Source organism: Aotus nancymaae, unplaced genomic scaffold (genome assembly GCF_030222135.1).
Source record: "Aotus nancymaae isolate 86718 unplaced genomic scaffold, 86718_ANA_hifiasm-v0.15.2.pri h1tg000030l, whole genome shotgun sequence".
Taxonomy (NCBI): Eukaryota; Metazoa; Chordata; class Mammalia; order Primates; family Aotidae; genus Aotus; species Aotus nancymaae.
This window is the reverse complement of record NW_026988443.1, coordinates 21,365,726-21,382,565: the sequence shown is the minus strand read 5'-3', so window position 1 is coordinate 21,382,565 and position 16,840 is coordinate 21,365,726. Positions and strand designations below refer to the sequence as shown.

Here is a 16,840-nt window from a genome sequence, read left to right as displayed (position 1 = left end):
AGCCTTCACATCCGTGTTCCAGTCAGCAGGATAGAGGAAGAGGAACGCAGGGCTGAAGGGCCTGCTGCCTTTTAAGGAGGCTGGGAAATGTAATCTTTACTCTGAGTTGCCATGTATTCTAAATATCAAAGTTCAGTTTGGTTATAAGGAAGAAAAGGAGAGAGAGGACACTGTAGGGCAACTAGCAGTTGCTGGAACCATGTCTGTCTCATGACTGGTTGGCTTTCCAAGGCCCTCTCTGCTGTCACCACCCCTTATCAGATGTTTGGAATGGTAGCCACACCTTTGTGTTGTATGTTAGAGGAGGCTTTGTTAGTGCTGGGTTTAGGTTACATTTTAGTAAAGAGTTGGGTATCCTCTTGCCCAGAGGACTCTGGCTTTCCAGATTAATTGGACTTAGATATTATATGGAATGAGTGAAGGGCTATCATCCAACTTAGTTTCCAGTCCAACACCAGTCTCCAGTCTGCTGATTTTGGAAAGCTGCTCCATGACTGGCCACTCTCTTTTAAGGTTAGGTTTCCCAGTGGTTTTGTGTCTGTGGCAGCTGTTTGGCTGGAGGAATCATCTGAGTGAGAGGGAAAGCATCCCCGGTAGCCACCAGAAGGCAGTGCTTTTTTGTACTTTAGTCTTCCCTTTCTTGTTTTATATCTGGGGCTTTTCTTATGCTTATGTAGGACTATAGGGTCTTCTCAGGATTATGGAACCAATAAATGAGGTAGGAGGGAAAAGTTGAGAGAGAAGCAGCAGCAGCAGTGAAGGTACTCTGTGATCTCCTTCTCATACCCACTCCCATCTGATTCCAAAGGGAAGCCCAGGTGGGCTAATGTCCCCTGCTGTGAAATACTCACCATCTCACCATCTGGAGAAAAATTGTTAACACCTCAGTATGTGTATACCCAAGAAAAAAATTCACGTTTTACTATCCAAATTACATAGTCCTTTCTGTTTTTAATACTCCCTTTTCATTTACCTTTATGTGTGTAAATTTGCTCTGGTTTCCAAATTGCTTTCTAAAATGCTAAGTTGGCCGGGCGCAGTGGCTCAATGCTTGTCATCCCAGCACTTTGGGAAGCTTAAGTGGGCCGATTGGTTGAGCCCAAGAGTTTGAGACCAGCCTGGGCAACATGGAGAAACTCCGTCTCTACAAAAAGTTAGCCAGGCATGGTGGCCCATGCCTCTAGTCCCAGCTACTTGGAGGCAGATGAATTGATTGAGCCCAGGAGGTCGACACTGCAGTGAGCCATGATTGTGCTACTGCCCTGCAGCCTGGGCAACAGAGCCAAGACCCTGTATAAAATAAAATAAAATAAAATGCTAAGTTATTTAAAAACGTGAATTTCCTGCTGTTATTGGGCAGCCATAATTAAGTCATTCCTTTAGAGCGTGAATAATCTAACCCGGGACTCTAAACTATTTTCACCTCATGGCACAGGTGAAATAAAGCAGAAAAGTTTGCAGTGCACAGGATAATGGGGTGGAGGTTCTTGGAGCCAGCTGTTGGAGCTGCCTTCCCCCATCTTCCTATCATAGCTTACTTAGCTCACCTGTGAGCCTTTCCAGGCTCTGTGCTCCTCACTGTCTGGGAAGCCCTAGTTGAGGCCTCATGAGATCTTGGGGCATTAGATCTTACCCAGTTAAGCCATTGTATATATTATAGATTTGAAGATTTGTTAAAGTGCTTTTAAAGAGAAAATGTGAGAATATTTGATTTATTTAAAGACCCTTCAACAACCATGTTGAGTTCTTGTCTGTTTTTGTCCAAAATGGAGTAAAGGTCACTTTGAGAAGATTATTTATATTGACAGTGAAGTGTTTTTTTGTTGTTGTTTGTTTTTTGGTTTTTGGGTTTTGTTAAGCTCATTCATATAACTTCACTGTCAGACTGGGTGCCGTGTCTCACTATGTCACCCAGGAGTGTAGTGGTATGATTTTGGCTCACTGCAACCTCTACCTCCCGGGTTCAAGTGATTCTCCTGCCTCAGACTCTCAAGTAGCTGGGATTACAGGTGCCCGCCACCACGCCCAGCTAACTTTTGTGTTTTTAATAAAGACAAGGTTTCACCATGTTGGCTAGGCTGGTCTTGAACTCCTGACCTCAGGTGATCTGCTTGCCTTGGCCTCCCAAAGTGCTGCGATTACAGGCATGAGCCACCATGCCCAGCCTGACAGTTAAGTTATATGAATGAGCTTAATTAAAGAGACATTGTAGAGATGAAATATCAGATTTGTACTTTAGGGCTTAATCAGTTAGTTTTCAGTTTGCTCACTATTATGTGAAAGACAAAGAGCTCTCAGATGATTTCAGAAGCTCACATAGTAATCTCAAATCTTTGTAAATAACAACTTGTGGTTTTAAAATGTTTGAAACCTGTTCTGTGGGTGAAGAGGAGTAGGTAGGAACCTTCTCTAGGTCCTCTTTAGTCCATTTATTTGCATTTATTTAGTGATCATGTTGGTCAGAGTAAAAGGCCTTTGATCCTTCAGTTTTACTGGACTTAAAAGGGTAGAGCTGCCTTTTTTCTTCTCTGGCTCAAGGTAGCTTTAACCATCACATCTTTTGTTCTCTGGCCCAACAAAAGAGCCTTGAGGTGCCCACATAAAGGTGCAGATTCTGTGGGCTTTGTGGTCACTTGGCTTAACTGAGGCATGGACCACTGTCACCTTAATGGCCTTCCTTAGCTGGATTAGTGAATGTTGTCTGCCAAGAAGTGGATGTTGTACCACTGACCCTTTCTTGTGTTAGGCAGGAATAGGCTATGAACCCTGCACAAGTGACTCAGGATCCCCTAAAGATGAGACTTGAGTCCACGAGAGTGAGGATAACAAAGAAATGCATCTGGTGCTGGGCAAGACCAGCCTGGTTACTTAGTGCTGACAAACCTCAACTGTGTGAAAACAGCATGTTCTTGTGAAATTCGAATTGTTTCATTAAGCTTTATTTTATTTTAATTAATTAATTTTTTTTTTGAGACGGAGTCTTGCTCTGTCACCAGGCGCCAGGCTGGAGTGCAGTGGCGGGATCTTGGCTCACTGCAACCTCCACCTCCCAGGTTCAAGCAATTCTCCTGTTTCAGCCTCCTGAGTAGCTGGGACTACAGGCGTGCGCCACCACGCCCAGCTAATTTTTTTGTATTTTTAGTAGAGACGGGGTTTCACTATGTTGGCCAGGATGGTTTTGGTCTCTTGACCTCATGATCCGCCTGCCTCGGCCTCCCAAAGTGCTGGGATTACAGGCGTAAGCCACTGCGCCCAGCCTGTTTGTTTATTTTTTTGAGATAGAGTCTCACTCGGTTGCCCAGGCTAGAGTACGGTGGCACAATCTCGGCTCACTGCAACCTCTGCCTCCCAGGTTAAGGTGATTCTCGTTCCTCAGCATGAGTAGCCCCAAGTAGCTGGGACTACAGGTGCACCACCATGCCCAGCTAATTTTTGTGTTTTTAGTACAGATGGGGTTTTGTCATGTTGGTCAGGCCAGTCTCGAACTCCTGACCTCAGGTGATCCACCTGCCTCAGCCTCCCAAAGTGCTGGGATTACAGGCATGAGCCCCTGCACCCAGCTAATTAAGCATTTCTAATGAAGACTGTGATGAGTATTGTAAGTTATTGCTATTTCTAATGGTGAAGTAACACAGTTCAACTCTTCTGGTATTTTGAAAATGTAAGATATATAAGAAAAGTGGCTTTCTTCATGGTAAGAACTAAAAAACCTTAGGATTTCTAAAAAAAACCTGTTTAAGGGCCAGGCATGGTGGCTCAAGCTTATAATCTCAACACTTTGGGAAGCTGAGGTAGCAGGATCTCTGGAGCCCAAGAGTTCGAGACCAACCTGGGCAACATGGGAAGATCCCACCTCTACAAAAATTTAAAAAATAGCTGGGCATGGTGGCACTAGCCTTTAGTCCCAGCTACTTGGGAGGCTGAGGTAGGAAGATAATTTAAGCTCACAAGATTGTGATGTCATACCACTGCACTTCAGCCTGGGTAACAGGGCAAGACTCTGTCTCAACAAAGAGAAAAAAAAAAACCTGTTCAGGGGTTTGGTGCAATTAAAGATATCCAGGGGAATGTCTTTGCTGCCCCGATGTTACAAAGCTCACACTGAATATGCCAGAATTGGCATTTTGTGTCACCATTCTCAAATCCTTGATTTTGCAGTTGGATGTGTCTGAGAAGTTTGTCATATAAAACTGCATGTGTTTTGTGTTTGTTACTGCTCTTTTCAGTGTTCCGAAGCTGATGTGTATTTTTATTTATGTGCATGTAATTTCTTTTTCCTTTTCCCCCAGTTGTGAAAGATTTTCAAGACTATGTGGAACCTGAAGAAGGTTGTCAAGGTTCCCCACAGAGAAGAGGCCCTCTGACCTCAGGCTCTGATGAAGACAATGTTGCCCTGCCTCTGGGTGACAATGTGCTGACTCATAACCTAGGGATCCCAGTGTTGGTCGTGTGCACAAAGGTGCGTGCCAGGGGGTTATTGGCTTGGCTGGGTTGGCTAGTGAACAGTTGCCATCTGAAAGTTAGTTTGAGAAGCTGATGACATTTTTTCCCAAGGGAGATTTGGGCTTATTTGGGATTCATTAAGGTATACTGAATATGTCAAGACAGGAAAAACTGTCAAGTAGATTGGAAATTTAAATGCAGGAAACATGACTAGTTGGTTTGCTCATGGCCTAGGGTTAATCTCTCTGAAGCACTGTTGACTTTCAAACTCACAACTCACAGCAGTTTTTTTTAAGGCTATTAAAATCAGTTGATCTGGTCCAAACTGATGGTGGAAAAACAGAATGATGAGGTGGGAACAGAAATTAAGTTCTGTCATGCCCGACGTGGTGGCACACACATGTAATCTCAACACTTAGGGAGGCTGAGGCAGGTCGATCATTTGAGGTCAGGAGTTCGAGACCATTGTGGCCAACATGGTAAAACCCCGTCTCTACTAAAAACGCAAAAATTAGCCAGGTGTCATGGTAGGCGCCTGTCATCCCAGCTACATGGGAGGCTGAGGCAGCAGAGTTGCTTGAGCCGGTGAGGCTGAAGTTGCAGTGAGCTTCACACTCCAGCCTGGGCAACAGGGTGAAACTATGTCTCAAACGAAAACAAAAACAAAAAAGCAGTTCAGTCATAGAGAAATAAAGTTGTATCTCTTACATAAGAAAAAAACAATAGGTTTTGTAACATTTTTTAGTTGTTTTTTTTTTTGAGACTGAGGTTTGCTTTTATTGCTCAGGCTGGAGTACAACAGCGCGATCTTGGCTCACTGCAACCTCACCTTCCGGGTTCAAATGATTCTCCTGCCTCAGCCTCCTGAGTAGCTGGGATTACGGGCATGCACCACCATACCCAGCTAATTTTGTATTTTTAGTGGAGACAAGATTTCTCCATGTTGATTAGTCTGGTCTCGAACTCCTGACCTCAGGTGATCCACCTGCCTTGGCATCCCAAAGTGCTGGGATTACAGGCGTGAGCCACTGTGTCAGGCCACATTTTGGGTTTTAAAAGTACTTTATTTCTAGTCAGAGCCATCATGTTACCCAATTATAGTGTGCCATTCTCATCCTCTTTTTGAGAATGGAGCCCTGTGGAGTGGAGTGCACAGCTGTGTACTGTGGGCCTGTCTCTTGATAGGACTTTGTTTGATAAACAACTGTTAGGTGATCAGGCCTATTACATGTTCACTCTACAGATGAAAGAAAAAAAAAAACAGGCCCAAGATGAACCAGGAAAAATCTCCAGTTCTGTTTTACTTTTCTCTAATTAATGCATGGACCCTGAGCTATGGTTTTCTTCTTTGGAGCTACAATACTTTCTTTCTGAAGAATGCACTGTTCCATCATCAGCAGACAATGAGGCAAAAAGATAACTCTGTCTGTCTTTCTTGTAGTGTGATGCGGTGAGTGTCCTGGAGAAGGAGCACGATTACAGGGACGAGCATTTGGACTTTATCCAGTCACATCTGCGGAGGTTCTGCCTTCAGTGTATCCTTTGGGTGCTGTGTGGGGCCTGGGTCACAAGCTTTCTTTCAAATGGGGCATCTTCAAAGAGATAAAGCACCTCCCAAACTCAGAATAGTGTTCTGCCAGAGAGAAATTCTATGTATCTTTTTATTAGGTTTATGTTTTACTGTATTGGAGTTTTAGGCATATTAACTTGTGTCTACCTTTGATTATTTATTTATTTAGTTAATTAAAGATGGTGTTTCACCACATTGGCCAGGCTAGTCTCAAAGTCCTGACCTCAAGTGATCCACCTGCCTCAGCCTCCCAAAGTGCTGGGATTATAGGTGTTAGTCACTATGCCCTGTGCCTGACCTATTTTTTTTTTTCCTGTGACAGTCTTGCTTGCTCTGTCACCCAGGCTAGAGTGCAGTGGTGTGATCCCAGCTCTCTGCCACCTTGTGCTGCTGGGTTCAAGCAGTCCTCCTGCCTCAGCCTCCTGAGTACCTGGGGACTATAGGTGTGTGCCACCACATCTGGAAATTTTTTTGTTTGTTTTGAGATGGAATTTCACTCTTGTTGCCCAGGCTGGAGTACAATGGGACAATCTTGGCTCACTGAAACCTCTGCCTCCTGGGTTCAAGCAATTCTTCTGCCTCAGCCTCCTGAGTCACTGGGATTACAGGTGTGAGCCACCACACCCAGCTAATTTTTGTATTTTTAGTAGAGACCGGGTTTCACCATGTCGGCCAGGCTAGTCTCAAACTCTTGACCTCAAGTGATCTGCCTGCCTCGGCCTCCCAAAGTGCTGGGATTACAGACATGAGCTACCACATCTGCCCACTTTTATTAATGCTGTACATTTGATAAACTTTCATATTAAGAATTTAATATGATCATTTTATCATCAAATTACTTTTATACTGTCTTAGAAACATTTTTAAACTGCTTTTATGCAGAAAAGGTCAATTCCCAAACAGGGTATTGTTTTATATGCTACTGATGTTTTCCATTTGTTTATGTTTTGTAGTGTCCATGAGAGAGAGGTGGTGTCAGCAGTCTTCTGAATCCTGTTACTTGTAAAAGGCCAATAGCAGTTGGTGCTATGGTTCCACACCCTGGGGTGGAGACGAGAGATGAGTTCCTGCCACTTCCTTTGGACTAGCCCAGTAGTCTGTTGGTACCCATTCCTCAAAAGATGTATTTAATGATAAACTTGGTCACATGTAAGCATCTGCCTGGGAAGGAATCTGTGTACATTGATATTCTGAGAATGTTTTCCTGGGCTAACCTCAGAGCCAGTACTTGATTTCTCAGGAAGTAATCTGTGGGATCAAGACAAAATTTACATGTTAAAAAATAAGCTGCACAGTCCACTAGCGTCAACATGGCTTTAGGCTTTTGACTTGGTTCATCTGCTACTATGACCTTTTTACCTTTTTATTTATTTATTTTTATTTTTTACCAGTATGCAATATGTCTATGTAATACTATAAGCATTTTCGCTTTTAAAATTGTAATGCCTTCTATTGCTTATTTATTGATCAGAAGCTGATCAACCTATGAGTAGAACTTTGAGGTTGTATTTGATTTTTCTCCTGCAGTGAATTGATTTTCCTTAAGCAGTTTGATTAGATGGAGCTGCCTTGATTTACACATCAGTGAAAGAAGAGAAAAACCTCGACTTGTTGTATAAGTATATTGTTCATAAAACGTACGGTTTCCACTTCACCACACCTGCCTTAGTTGTGGAAAAGGATGCCGTTTTTATGTGAGTTCTTTTGAGATGATGGTTTGAAACTCTTCTTTTTACAATACATTTGCTTTTTACATTTTACCCTTTCAAGGAAGGTGCCTTCTGTCTGTGTCTTCTACAGCCAGCTCTCTCTCTGCTGCTTTCTGGATTATGAGGCATCTGCCTGAGGGAAGTGGGTGGTGTGGTCAGGGTGCTGCCTTTCTTCATTGAGAGCAAGTTGCCAAAACCTAAGCCAGCCACTTTTAGCACTCACTGTCAACTGTGGTAAAATACTGGCTGGGGAGGGAATATAGGGAATTGTGCTTTGGGGATCCTGAATGTCGTCTGTTTTTTTGTTTGTTTTTTAAGACGGGTTTTCACCATGCTGGTCAGGCTGGTCTTGAACTCCCGACCTCAGGTGATCCGCCTGCCTTGGCCTCCAAAGTGCTTGGATTACAGGCGTGAGCCACCACGCCCAGCCTGAATGTCATCTGTTAAAGCACCTGGTTTATCTGTGTGTTGGCTGGGATGATTGCAGACATCCCCTTGGCATCTCTGTCAGCACAGGCTTTGGCTATACAAGTGCTTATTGTGTTTCTGGCATTTCACATTTTGGGAGCCACTGGGGTTGATCGTACTCGATAAGAGACTTGGATACCTGTTTTCCCAAGCTGGTGTCTTTCTCTCATTAGAGAATTATAGTGTTGCTGGATGCATAAATAAATGATGAAGCTGTGGTCTCTGACAGGACTTGCGTTAGCAGATTGATGTTCAGGCTTCAGTATCCTCTTGACTTAAAAGACAATTATATTATTCATTCAGGAAACCTTACTCAGCACCCACTAGGTGTTCATGTTCTCTACAAGGGACACAAATGAATGATACGTGTGTCTTGGACATGGCACTGTAGAGGGGACACACAGCTGAAAAAGGGAAGGGCAGTGATGGGGTTATGGAGGAAATGTGGTGGGCAAGGCAGGAAGGTGATGCTGGAAGACAAGTGGTAGATCCCAGGAGGACTAGGAAGAATTGCAGTAGGAGAAGTGGGGGAGTGCAGTCTGTGAGAGGCAGGAAATGCAAAAGCCAGGAGCTCTCAGGGAACTGGGTTGCCTCCTGCACATTCAAGGAGGGTGTCACTCAGGCTAGTCATAGATGGCATACCTGCAGGCTTGGGCTGATTTTAGAGAATCATTCAGAACAGTCAGGCAGGTGCCAAAGGCACAAGCCCAGTGAGTGGTGTGTTTTTGGCATCACTCGGTATCCAAATCACATGTCATCCCTAGAAGCAAGGAGACTGGTTGGATTTGGGGCTGGTCTGGAATGAAGAAACATCTGGCAGCTTCAAAGGCTACATGGCCCACGGTAGTATCTCCATCATGCCCTGCCCCTTTGCACATTTGGTCCTGTTGGTGGTTACCTCTCTGGTGACTGGCAAAGTCAGCAAGGATATTGGGGTGAGGCACCCTGGCTGAGCACACTCTTGGTTATAGAGCTATGGAGCAGGAGTCAGATGGAGAACGAGAGGCCTGTAAGAACAATCAGTTGGCATCTTTCAGAGCTGCTCGAGTTCAAAAGTGTGTCATACAAGACATTTTACCATTGCTACTTTTAAGGGATTGAGATGGGAACCTGTGGCTTCACATAATGGAACTTGGGTGGCATCCTACCCTGTGATGTTGAGCTGGGTAGCACTGGTGTAGGAACCTCAAGGACTCTGTGCTTCTCTCATTTGGGGCCTTGGATAAACACAGGCCCTTGTGTCCCCTTGGCTCTAGGACACATCTTCTCATGCCAGCAAAGTTAATGAACGAGTCCACAAGATAACTGTTGAAAGAAGAATTGTCAGAGAGAGAAACAACCCACAGGAGGGGAGCCATGGCAGAGCCCAAGAAAACTGTCCTATCCTGAGCTCTGCCTTCTGTGCTGCTCTCTGCATCCTCTTCTCTATCGGAACAGGGCCCCACTGTGTCCTCGCTCTTCTAGGCGGAGTTGTGGGAGGGTGCTGAATGCTTTGAGTAGGGCGGCCTATGGAGTCAGATCTCATACTGGCTGCTTAGGCCTTGGGCCCATGAACTCAGTATGGAGCAGGACCTGTGATGGTGGTCTGATGGATTATACCCACAGTGTATTTTGGCATATCTGCCAAAAGCTACAAGCAACCCCCAACAACTACACTGTATATCTTGTGGGAAGGGTCTTACCCAGGTGTTCTGAATGTGATCTGAGTATACTCTAAGGCAGCCCCAGAAAAAACAATTTGGTCCTTCTCTCTTTGCCTTTAGACCTGCAGGCTGGGACAATGAAAAGAAAATAGCTATTTTACATGAAAATTTTACAACCGTGAAGCCAGAAGATGCATATGAAGACTTTATTGTGAAACCTCCCATCAGAAAGGTAGTCACATCAATTGCTTGAAGGGTTTAGGGCCGTGCACAGTGATTGATGCATATAATCCCAGCACTTTGGGAGGCCAAGGTGGGTGAATCACCTGAGGTTGTCAGGAGTTTGAGAACAGCCTGGCCAACATGGCAAAACCTCATCTCTACTAAAAATACAAAAATTAGCTGGGCATGGTGATGGGCACCTGTAATCCCAGCTACTTTGGAGGCTGAGGCATGAGAATTGCTTGAACCTGGGAGGCAGAGGTTGCAGTGAGCCCAGGTTGCACCACTGCACTCCAACCTGGCGACAGCGAGATTCTGTATCAAAAAAAAAAAAAGAAAAGAAAAAGGGTTTAGGTGTTTTTTAATGCAAAAAGAAATCTATAAATGCAGGGTGTGGTGGCTAATTCCTATAATCCCAGCAGTTTGGGAGGCTGAGGCAGGAAGATAGCTTGAGCCCAGGAGTTTGAGACCAGCCTGGGCAATATAGTGAGACCTTGAATTAGCCAGGCATGGTGGCGCATGTCTATAATCTGAGCTAATAGGGAGGCTGAGGTGGGAAGATCACTGGAACCCAGAAGGTTGAGGCTGCAGTGAGCTGAGATTACGCCACCGCACTCCAGTCTGGGTGATAGAGCGAGGCCTTGTCTTAAAAAAAAAGAAAGAAAACTATAAAGAAACAGGTCTTACACAGGTTGTATAAATTGGCAGCGGGGTGCTGGGGGTAGGGGATGGGGGTCAGCAGTGAGCCCCAGGGCCTTTTTGTTGATCTTTAAATGGGATCTGGTTTTATGTAAATGGCTCAGGGCAGTGGGCAGGAGTGATGGAATGCCCACGTGGAGTTGGTGGTGTTTCCCATTAAGTCCTGCCAGTGCTGCTGTTGCCTCTGGATTACTGTTACTGGATCCCCTCATGTGATGTTCTGCAGACAAAAAATGCCAGTTGACTACATGCCATGGCTTGTTTTAGGAGAGGTCTGTGCCAGGCTAGAAAAATATTACTCTGTAGTCTCAGCAGGGATCCCCTAGACCTGTGTTGAAGCCCGAACCTCAGACTCTTCTTTTGGCATGAACTTTGACAGTGGTTGGGAGTATTCTTGGCCTGTGGCCACAAATGTTTATGTTGCTTCACAGCTGGTCCACGACAAAGAGTTGGCAGCAGAAGATGAGCAGGTGTTCCTAATGAAGCAACAGGTAAGACCAGTGAGGTTAGAACAGAGGCCTTCTGATGCATGAAATGCCAGTTCCTAGGGTGGGTTTGGGGGTGTCTGCATGTGGGGAGTCACAAAGAGCTTGCAGTGGTAGAGGGATTGAGACCACGTCTCCTCATTCCTTCCTATTTCTAGGATTAGTTGGGGATTGACCACCTGCCTTAGGAGATCACCTGTCTGCCGTGCAGACTCTCCTACAGCAGTAGTAGGATTAGTGTCGTTTAAGTGCTCTTTCCTTGGAAATGCAGGTTTTCTGGCATAATACTTCCTATGTTGACAGTTTACCAAGTAACCTGCCCACACTTCTGTTATTTCATGTAGCCCCACACAGCCCTGTGCATAAAGGCAGGTGATGCCCATTTTGCAGGTGAGGAGAGGAACTTCCCCAAGCTGACAGTTTAGAATACAAACCCAACTTCACATTTCTTTTACCCAGATTACAGTTAGACATATCCTGGGTCCGCCTGTCGTCTGCCCAATGGTACAGGCAGGTCAGCAGGAGGTTTTGATGGTTCTTTTTCCAACTGTTCCTCCTTTCTGTGCCTTGCTTGCTTCCTTAGCTTCAAAACTGGTTACTTGGAGTATTTTTTTTCACCGTATACCAAACTGCTCAATTAAAATTTTTTGCATTTATAGTATAAAACAGGATTTAGTTGTTAATATTGCCCTCTAGTGGAATACTTGGAGTAAATTTTTCTCTAGCCCTTCAGTGTACTATGCAGGCCTTGGTTAATGGCCAGTTTGTCCCTCTCTTTGCAGTCACTCCTTGCCAAGCAGCCAGCCACGCCCACGAGAGCCTCCGTGAGTACCTTATGCTAAACAGAGGGTCAGGGCCCAGTGTTGTAGGTGTCGTCAAACTTTATGCTATTATTTGTGAGAGCTTATATTTGTGTGGGTTTTGTATTTTCAGTAGGAATTTGGCTTCCCTAAAAACCCATGACCAGGAACGTAAAAGAAACTCAAGAAGTTTCTGATGAAAACACAACTCTGGGAATTAGAGTGAGCTGGCTTTGTTATCTGGATGTCTTTCTCTCAGGAGAAACAGATCCAGAAAGGGCTTGAGTTGGGAGTGTACTCCCAGTCCTGTACCATAGCCTTTGAAAAATTTCCTGCAGAAGCATGTCTCCATTTGTGGGATATGTATTTTTTGTTGTTGTTAATGCCTGTGTGTGATGTTAGCTGCTTTTGGACTTAGGAATCTCCTGCAAGAGGACCCTCTGGCTCTCCAAGGACCCAGGGTCGGGGAGGGCCAGCCAGTGTGCCTAGCTCCTCCCCAGGCACGTCAGTTAAGAAGCCAGACCCAAACATCAAAAGTATGTATTCATCAAAAGTATATCTCTGTGGAGAGTAGTTTAGTTTTAGACCTGAGCCCTGCAGGGGCTGGGTGGTTGGGTCTGTAAGGTGGAGACCCATGAGAGCTGGGCTATTCTCTTCCCCAATAAGGGCTACTTTCCATTTCCCCTCTCCCAGAGGAAGAAGGCCTGTGGTAGGCAGAGACCAGGGCCTGTTTCTTTGTTGGAATTGGTAGCCCATGCACCTGGCTCTGTGTGAGACCTCACTTAGGCCCTGCACATTCCTTCAGAAAAGAATGCAAAATAAAAGGTCGGTTTATTTTTTTTTTTTAGAGACAGGGTCTTACTCTGTCACCCATCCTGGGGTGCAGTGATGCAATCATAGCGCACTGCAGTTTCAAACTCCTGGACTCAAACTTCCACCTCAATTCCTGAGTAGCTGAGACTACAGGCGTGTGCCACCATGCCCAGCTAATTTTTTTTTTTTTTGAGATGGAGTCTTGCTCTGTCGCCAAGCTAGAGTTCAGTGGCGTGATCTCAGCTCAGTGCAACCTCCACCGCCCCCGTTCAAGTGATTCCCCTGCCTCAGCCTCCCGAGTAGCTGGGACTACAGGTGTGCGCCATCATGCCCGGCTCATTTTTTGTATTTTAGTAGAGACAGGGTTTCACCATGTTGGCTAGGATGTTCTCTGTTCTCGATCTCCTGACCTCATGATCTGCCCACCTCACCCTCCCAAAGTGCTGGGATTATAAGCGTGAGCCACCACGCCTGGCCACACAGCTGATTTTTTAAAAAAAATTTTAATTAAATTTTAAAAAAATTTAAAAAATATTTTTAAAATTTAATTAAAAAAAATTAAACCTCTGCCTCTAGAGTTCTGATTATGCTTATAATACTAGTACTTTGGGAGGCCAAGGTGGGAGGATCTCTTGAGCTCAAGAGTTTTAGACCAACCTGGGCAACATAGTGAGACCTCATCTCTACAAAAAATTTTAAAATTAGCTGGGCATGATGGTGCTTGCCTCTAGTACCAGCCACTCAACTGGATGAAGTGGCAGGATCGCTTGAGCCCAGGGCATTGAGGCTGCAGTGAGCTATAATTATTGCCACCACACTCCTGCCAGGGTGGCAGTAAGACTGACTCACGCCTGTAATCCTGCAGTCTCAGCATTTTGGGAGACTGAGGCAGGCAGATCACTTGAGGTCAGGAGTTCGAGACCAGCCTGGCCAACATGGTGAAACCTTGTCTGTACTAAAAATGCAAAAATTAGCCAGGCATGATGGTGGGCACCTGTAATCTCAGCTACTCAGGAGGCTGAGGCAGGAGAATCGCTTGAGCCCACGAGGCAGAGGCTGCAGTGAGCCCAGATTGCGCCACTGTACTCCAGCCTGGGCAACAGAGCGAGACTCCATGTCAAAAAAACAAAAAATTTTTTTGTAGAGATAGGGGTCTCAGTTAACTATGCCCAGGCTGGTCTCAAGCTCCTAGCCTCAAGCAGTTCTACCCCCTTGGTCTCCCAGGTAATGGGATTACAGGCGCTGACACCACGCCTGACTCAGGAAATCACTTTAAAATGTGTATTTTGAATCCTTAGCTTTGTTTCTCATTATGTTTATATTATTACTATTTATGAATTCGGGGGATTTTTCCCCCTTCACTTCTCTTGTCAAGCTCAATTACAATTCAGTTTAAGTAGTTTTTATCCCAGTGACTTAGTGATACCCAGAGATACTGCCTGCAATAAAACCATTAAAAAACAATTGTATTTAATGGTTGCATGTTTGATGGGTGTCTTCTATTCAGGATGTGGGCTTTTCATAGCAAGTTTGGAGTGTTAAGTGCTCACACAACTTTGAAAAAACACTGTCTCATGGACAGGGAGGTGGTGTGGAGCACAGGTTATCTATTCTGCCCCCAAACAAATGGGAAATGTAAACATGGTTCCACTTAGTAATTGTGCTAATTAGCCTCCGCAGTAGCAGTGTAAAGGCATCATAGCAAATGAATGTTATCAATATGTTAGGAAGTTGATAGCCACAAGTGGCTAATTCCAAGCTGAGAACTAGGGTTTTAATTTTAAGTCTTCCAGCTTATATGATGCTTTTTTCCCCCTTAATTTTCCTTAGATAATGCAGCAAGTGAAGGGGTGTTGGCCAGCTTCTTCAACAGTCTTTTGAGTAAAAAGACAGGCTCTCCTGGAAGTCCTGGTGCTGGTGGGGTGCAGAGCACAGCCAAGAAGTCAGGTACAGAAGGGCTCTGGAGACCTGCGACTCTTGTGGTTGAGCAGTACTGCAAGGATGGAGAGGCAGACATTTGCCCTGCAGACCTCGTAGTGTCCTGAATAGCCAAGCAAGGAAGCAGGTCTTTGCTTCCTACTGAGCAGTGTGCCGTGCTTTTAGTGGGATTGCCTTACTGCCATGCAGGTTTCCTTGGCACATTGAGAGTGGGATTTGTGTACATTTGGGTTCTTGGGAACTGGCTGTTAGGTGAGTCTCAAGGTATAGACTAAATTACGTATGTGGCCCTGGTGTAGAACCTCTCCAATAGAAGTCATAGTCCATGGAGGGTGAACCAGTGGCATTTTTTCCCAAGACGGAGTTTTGTTCTTGTTGCCCAGGCTGGAGTGCAGTGGCACAGTCTCAGCTCACTGCAGCCTCAGCCTCCTGAGTTCAAGCAATTCTCCTGCCTCACCCTCCTGAGTAGCTGGGATTACAGGCACCCACCACCATGCCCAGTTAATTTTTTGTATTTTCAGTAGAGATGGGTTTCATCATGTTGGCAAGGCTGGTCTTGAACTCTTGACCTCAGGTGATCTACTTGCCTTGGCCTCCCAAAGTGTTGGGATTATAGGCGTGAGCCACTATGCCTGGCTGACATTTTTAATTTTTTTTTTTTTTTTTTTGGGGACGGAGTCTAATTCTGTTGCCAGGCTGTAGTGCAGTGGCGCAATCTTGGTTCACTGCAACCTCCGCCTCCCGGTTCAAGCAATTACTCTGCCTCAGCCTCCCAAGTAGCTGAGACTGTGCCACCATGCCCAGCTAAACTTTTGTAGTTTTAGTAGAGATGGGGTTTCACCATGTTGGCCAGGATAGTCTCGATCTCTTGACCTCGTGATCTGCCTGCCTCGGCCTCCCAAAGTGCTGGGATTACAGGCATGAGGCACCACGCCCAGCCTACTTTTTTTTTTTTTTTTTTCCAGTAGAGACAGAGTCTCACTCTGTCACCCAAGCTGGAGTGCAGTGTCGCAGTCTCAGCTTACTGCCAACCTCTGCTGCCTGGGTTCAAGCGATTCTCTTGCCTCAGCCTCCCGAGTAGCTGGGACTACAGGTGCATGATACCACATCTGGCTAATTTTTTTGTATTTTTAGTAGAGATGGGGTTTTGCCATGTTGGCCAGGCTGTTTTCAAACTCTTGACCTCAGGTGATCTGCCTGCCTTGGCCTCCCAAAGTGCTGGGATTACAGGCGGGAGCTACTGCGCCTAGGCTACTTTTAATTTTTTTTTTATTATACTAAAGCCAGTTGTTGTGAACCAGTGACATTTTATTTGTTCAATTTAATTTTCTGTGATGCTTTGTAAGGATTTTTGTTTATCCCACTGCCCCCAGTCTTGCTGTGAACTAGAACCTGTGAACCTTCAGTGTCTCATTGCAGAGTCAGTACCTCCTCTTCCCTGAAGCTCCCCACTTGTCACATACACACCTCTGTGGCAGCCATTTACCTGTCTTTCCATGTGGGCAGGTAGGGCAGGTCTGTGTTTTAGAGGATCTCTGAAACAAAACATGTTTATTAGGAATTACACATTTTCCCAGAAAGCTGGAGGACATTTTAAGGGGCTTTTGCTTTCCATTTTCCATTGGTTATAAGGTATAGTTATACAGTGTTTTCCTTAACTGATGTCTTCAGGGCAGAGGAGACCCTTAGGAAATCACTCCTTCCTTGGGGCAGCCTGGGCCTCCAGTGGCTCCCACATTCTAAGAAACTCAGAGTCTGTTCTAGTGGCCCAGACTGGGCTGGTAGTATTCCCTACTGGGAAATAGATCCCCATTTCTGGACCCATTAGTATTTGACAGCAGAAAAACACGAGTACAGACTTTGTGCAGGATTGAATTATCTGGCTATAGTCTTATATTTTTATTGAAACACAATGTTTTCAGGCTATCCATGTGAGTTAGTCTAGAATGTTGTAATTAGAAACAAAACCTAAACACCTATCTTGGGCAAAGAAAATAGTTTCCTGTATTGCTGAAATTTGGATACCACCTCTAGGAAGATGGTGGTGAGA

The 16,840-nt window shown here is 45.1% G+C and overlaps 1 protein-coding gene and 1 long non-coding RNA gene across 2 annotated transcripts in view; one reads left to right on the top strand and one right to left on the bottom strand.

Annotated features, from left to right (window-relative positions):
• Positions 1-16,840, top strand: part of DYNC1LI2 (dynein cytoplasmic 1 light intermediate chain 2) — a 31,476-nt gene that overhangs the window by 11,402 nt on the left and 3,234 nt on the right. Inside the window, exons 5-12 of the mRNA XM_012468293.3 lie at positions 4,290-4,459; positions 5,885-5,978; positions 7,572-7,707; positions 9,954-10,065; positions 11,186-11,245; positions 12,022-12,063; positions 12,458-12,575; positions 14,683-14,799. Coding sequence (XP_012323716.1) covers positions 4,290-4,459; positions 5,885-5,978; positions 7,572-7,707; positions 9,954-10,065; positions 11,186-11,245; positions 12,022-12,063; positions 12,458-12,575; positions 14,683-14,799 — 849 coding nt within the window. The remainder of the gene's footprint in view (positions 1-4,289; positions 4,460-5,884; positions 5,979-7,571; positions 7,708-9,953; positions 10,066-11,185; positions 11,246-12,021; positions 12,064-12,457; positions 12,576-14,682; positions 14,800-16,840) is intronic.
• LOC105728030 (uncharacterized) overlaps positions 9,962-16,840 on the bottom strand; it is a 31,757-nt gene continuing 24,878 nt past the window's right edge. The window contains exons 3-4 of the long non-coding RNA XR_001109907.3: positions 16,277-16,325; positions 9,962-10,370 (exon numbers count right to left, since the gene is read on the bottom strand). This is a non-coding gene — a long non-coding RNA (uncharacterized LOC105728030). The remainder of the gene's footprint in view (positions 10,371-16,276; positions 16,326-16,840) is intronic.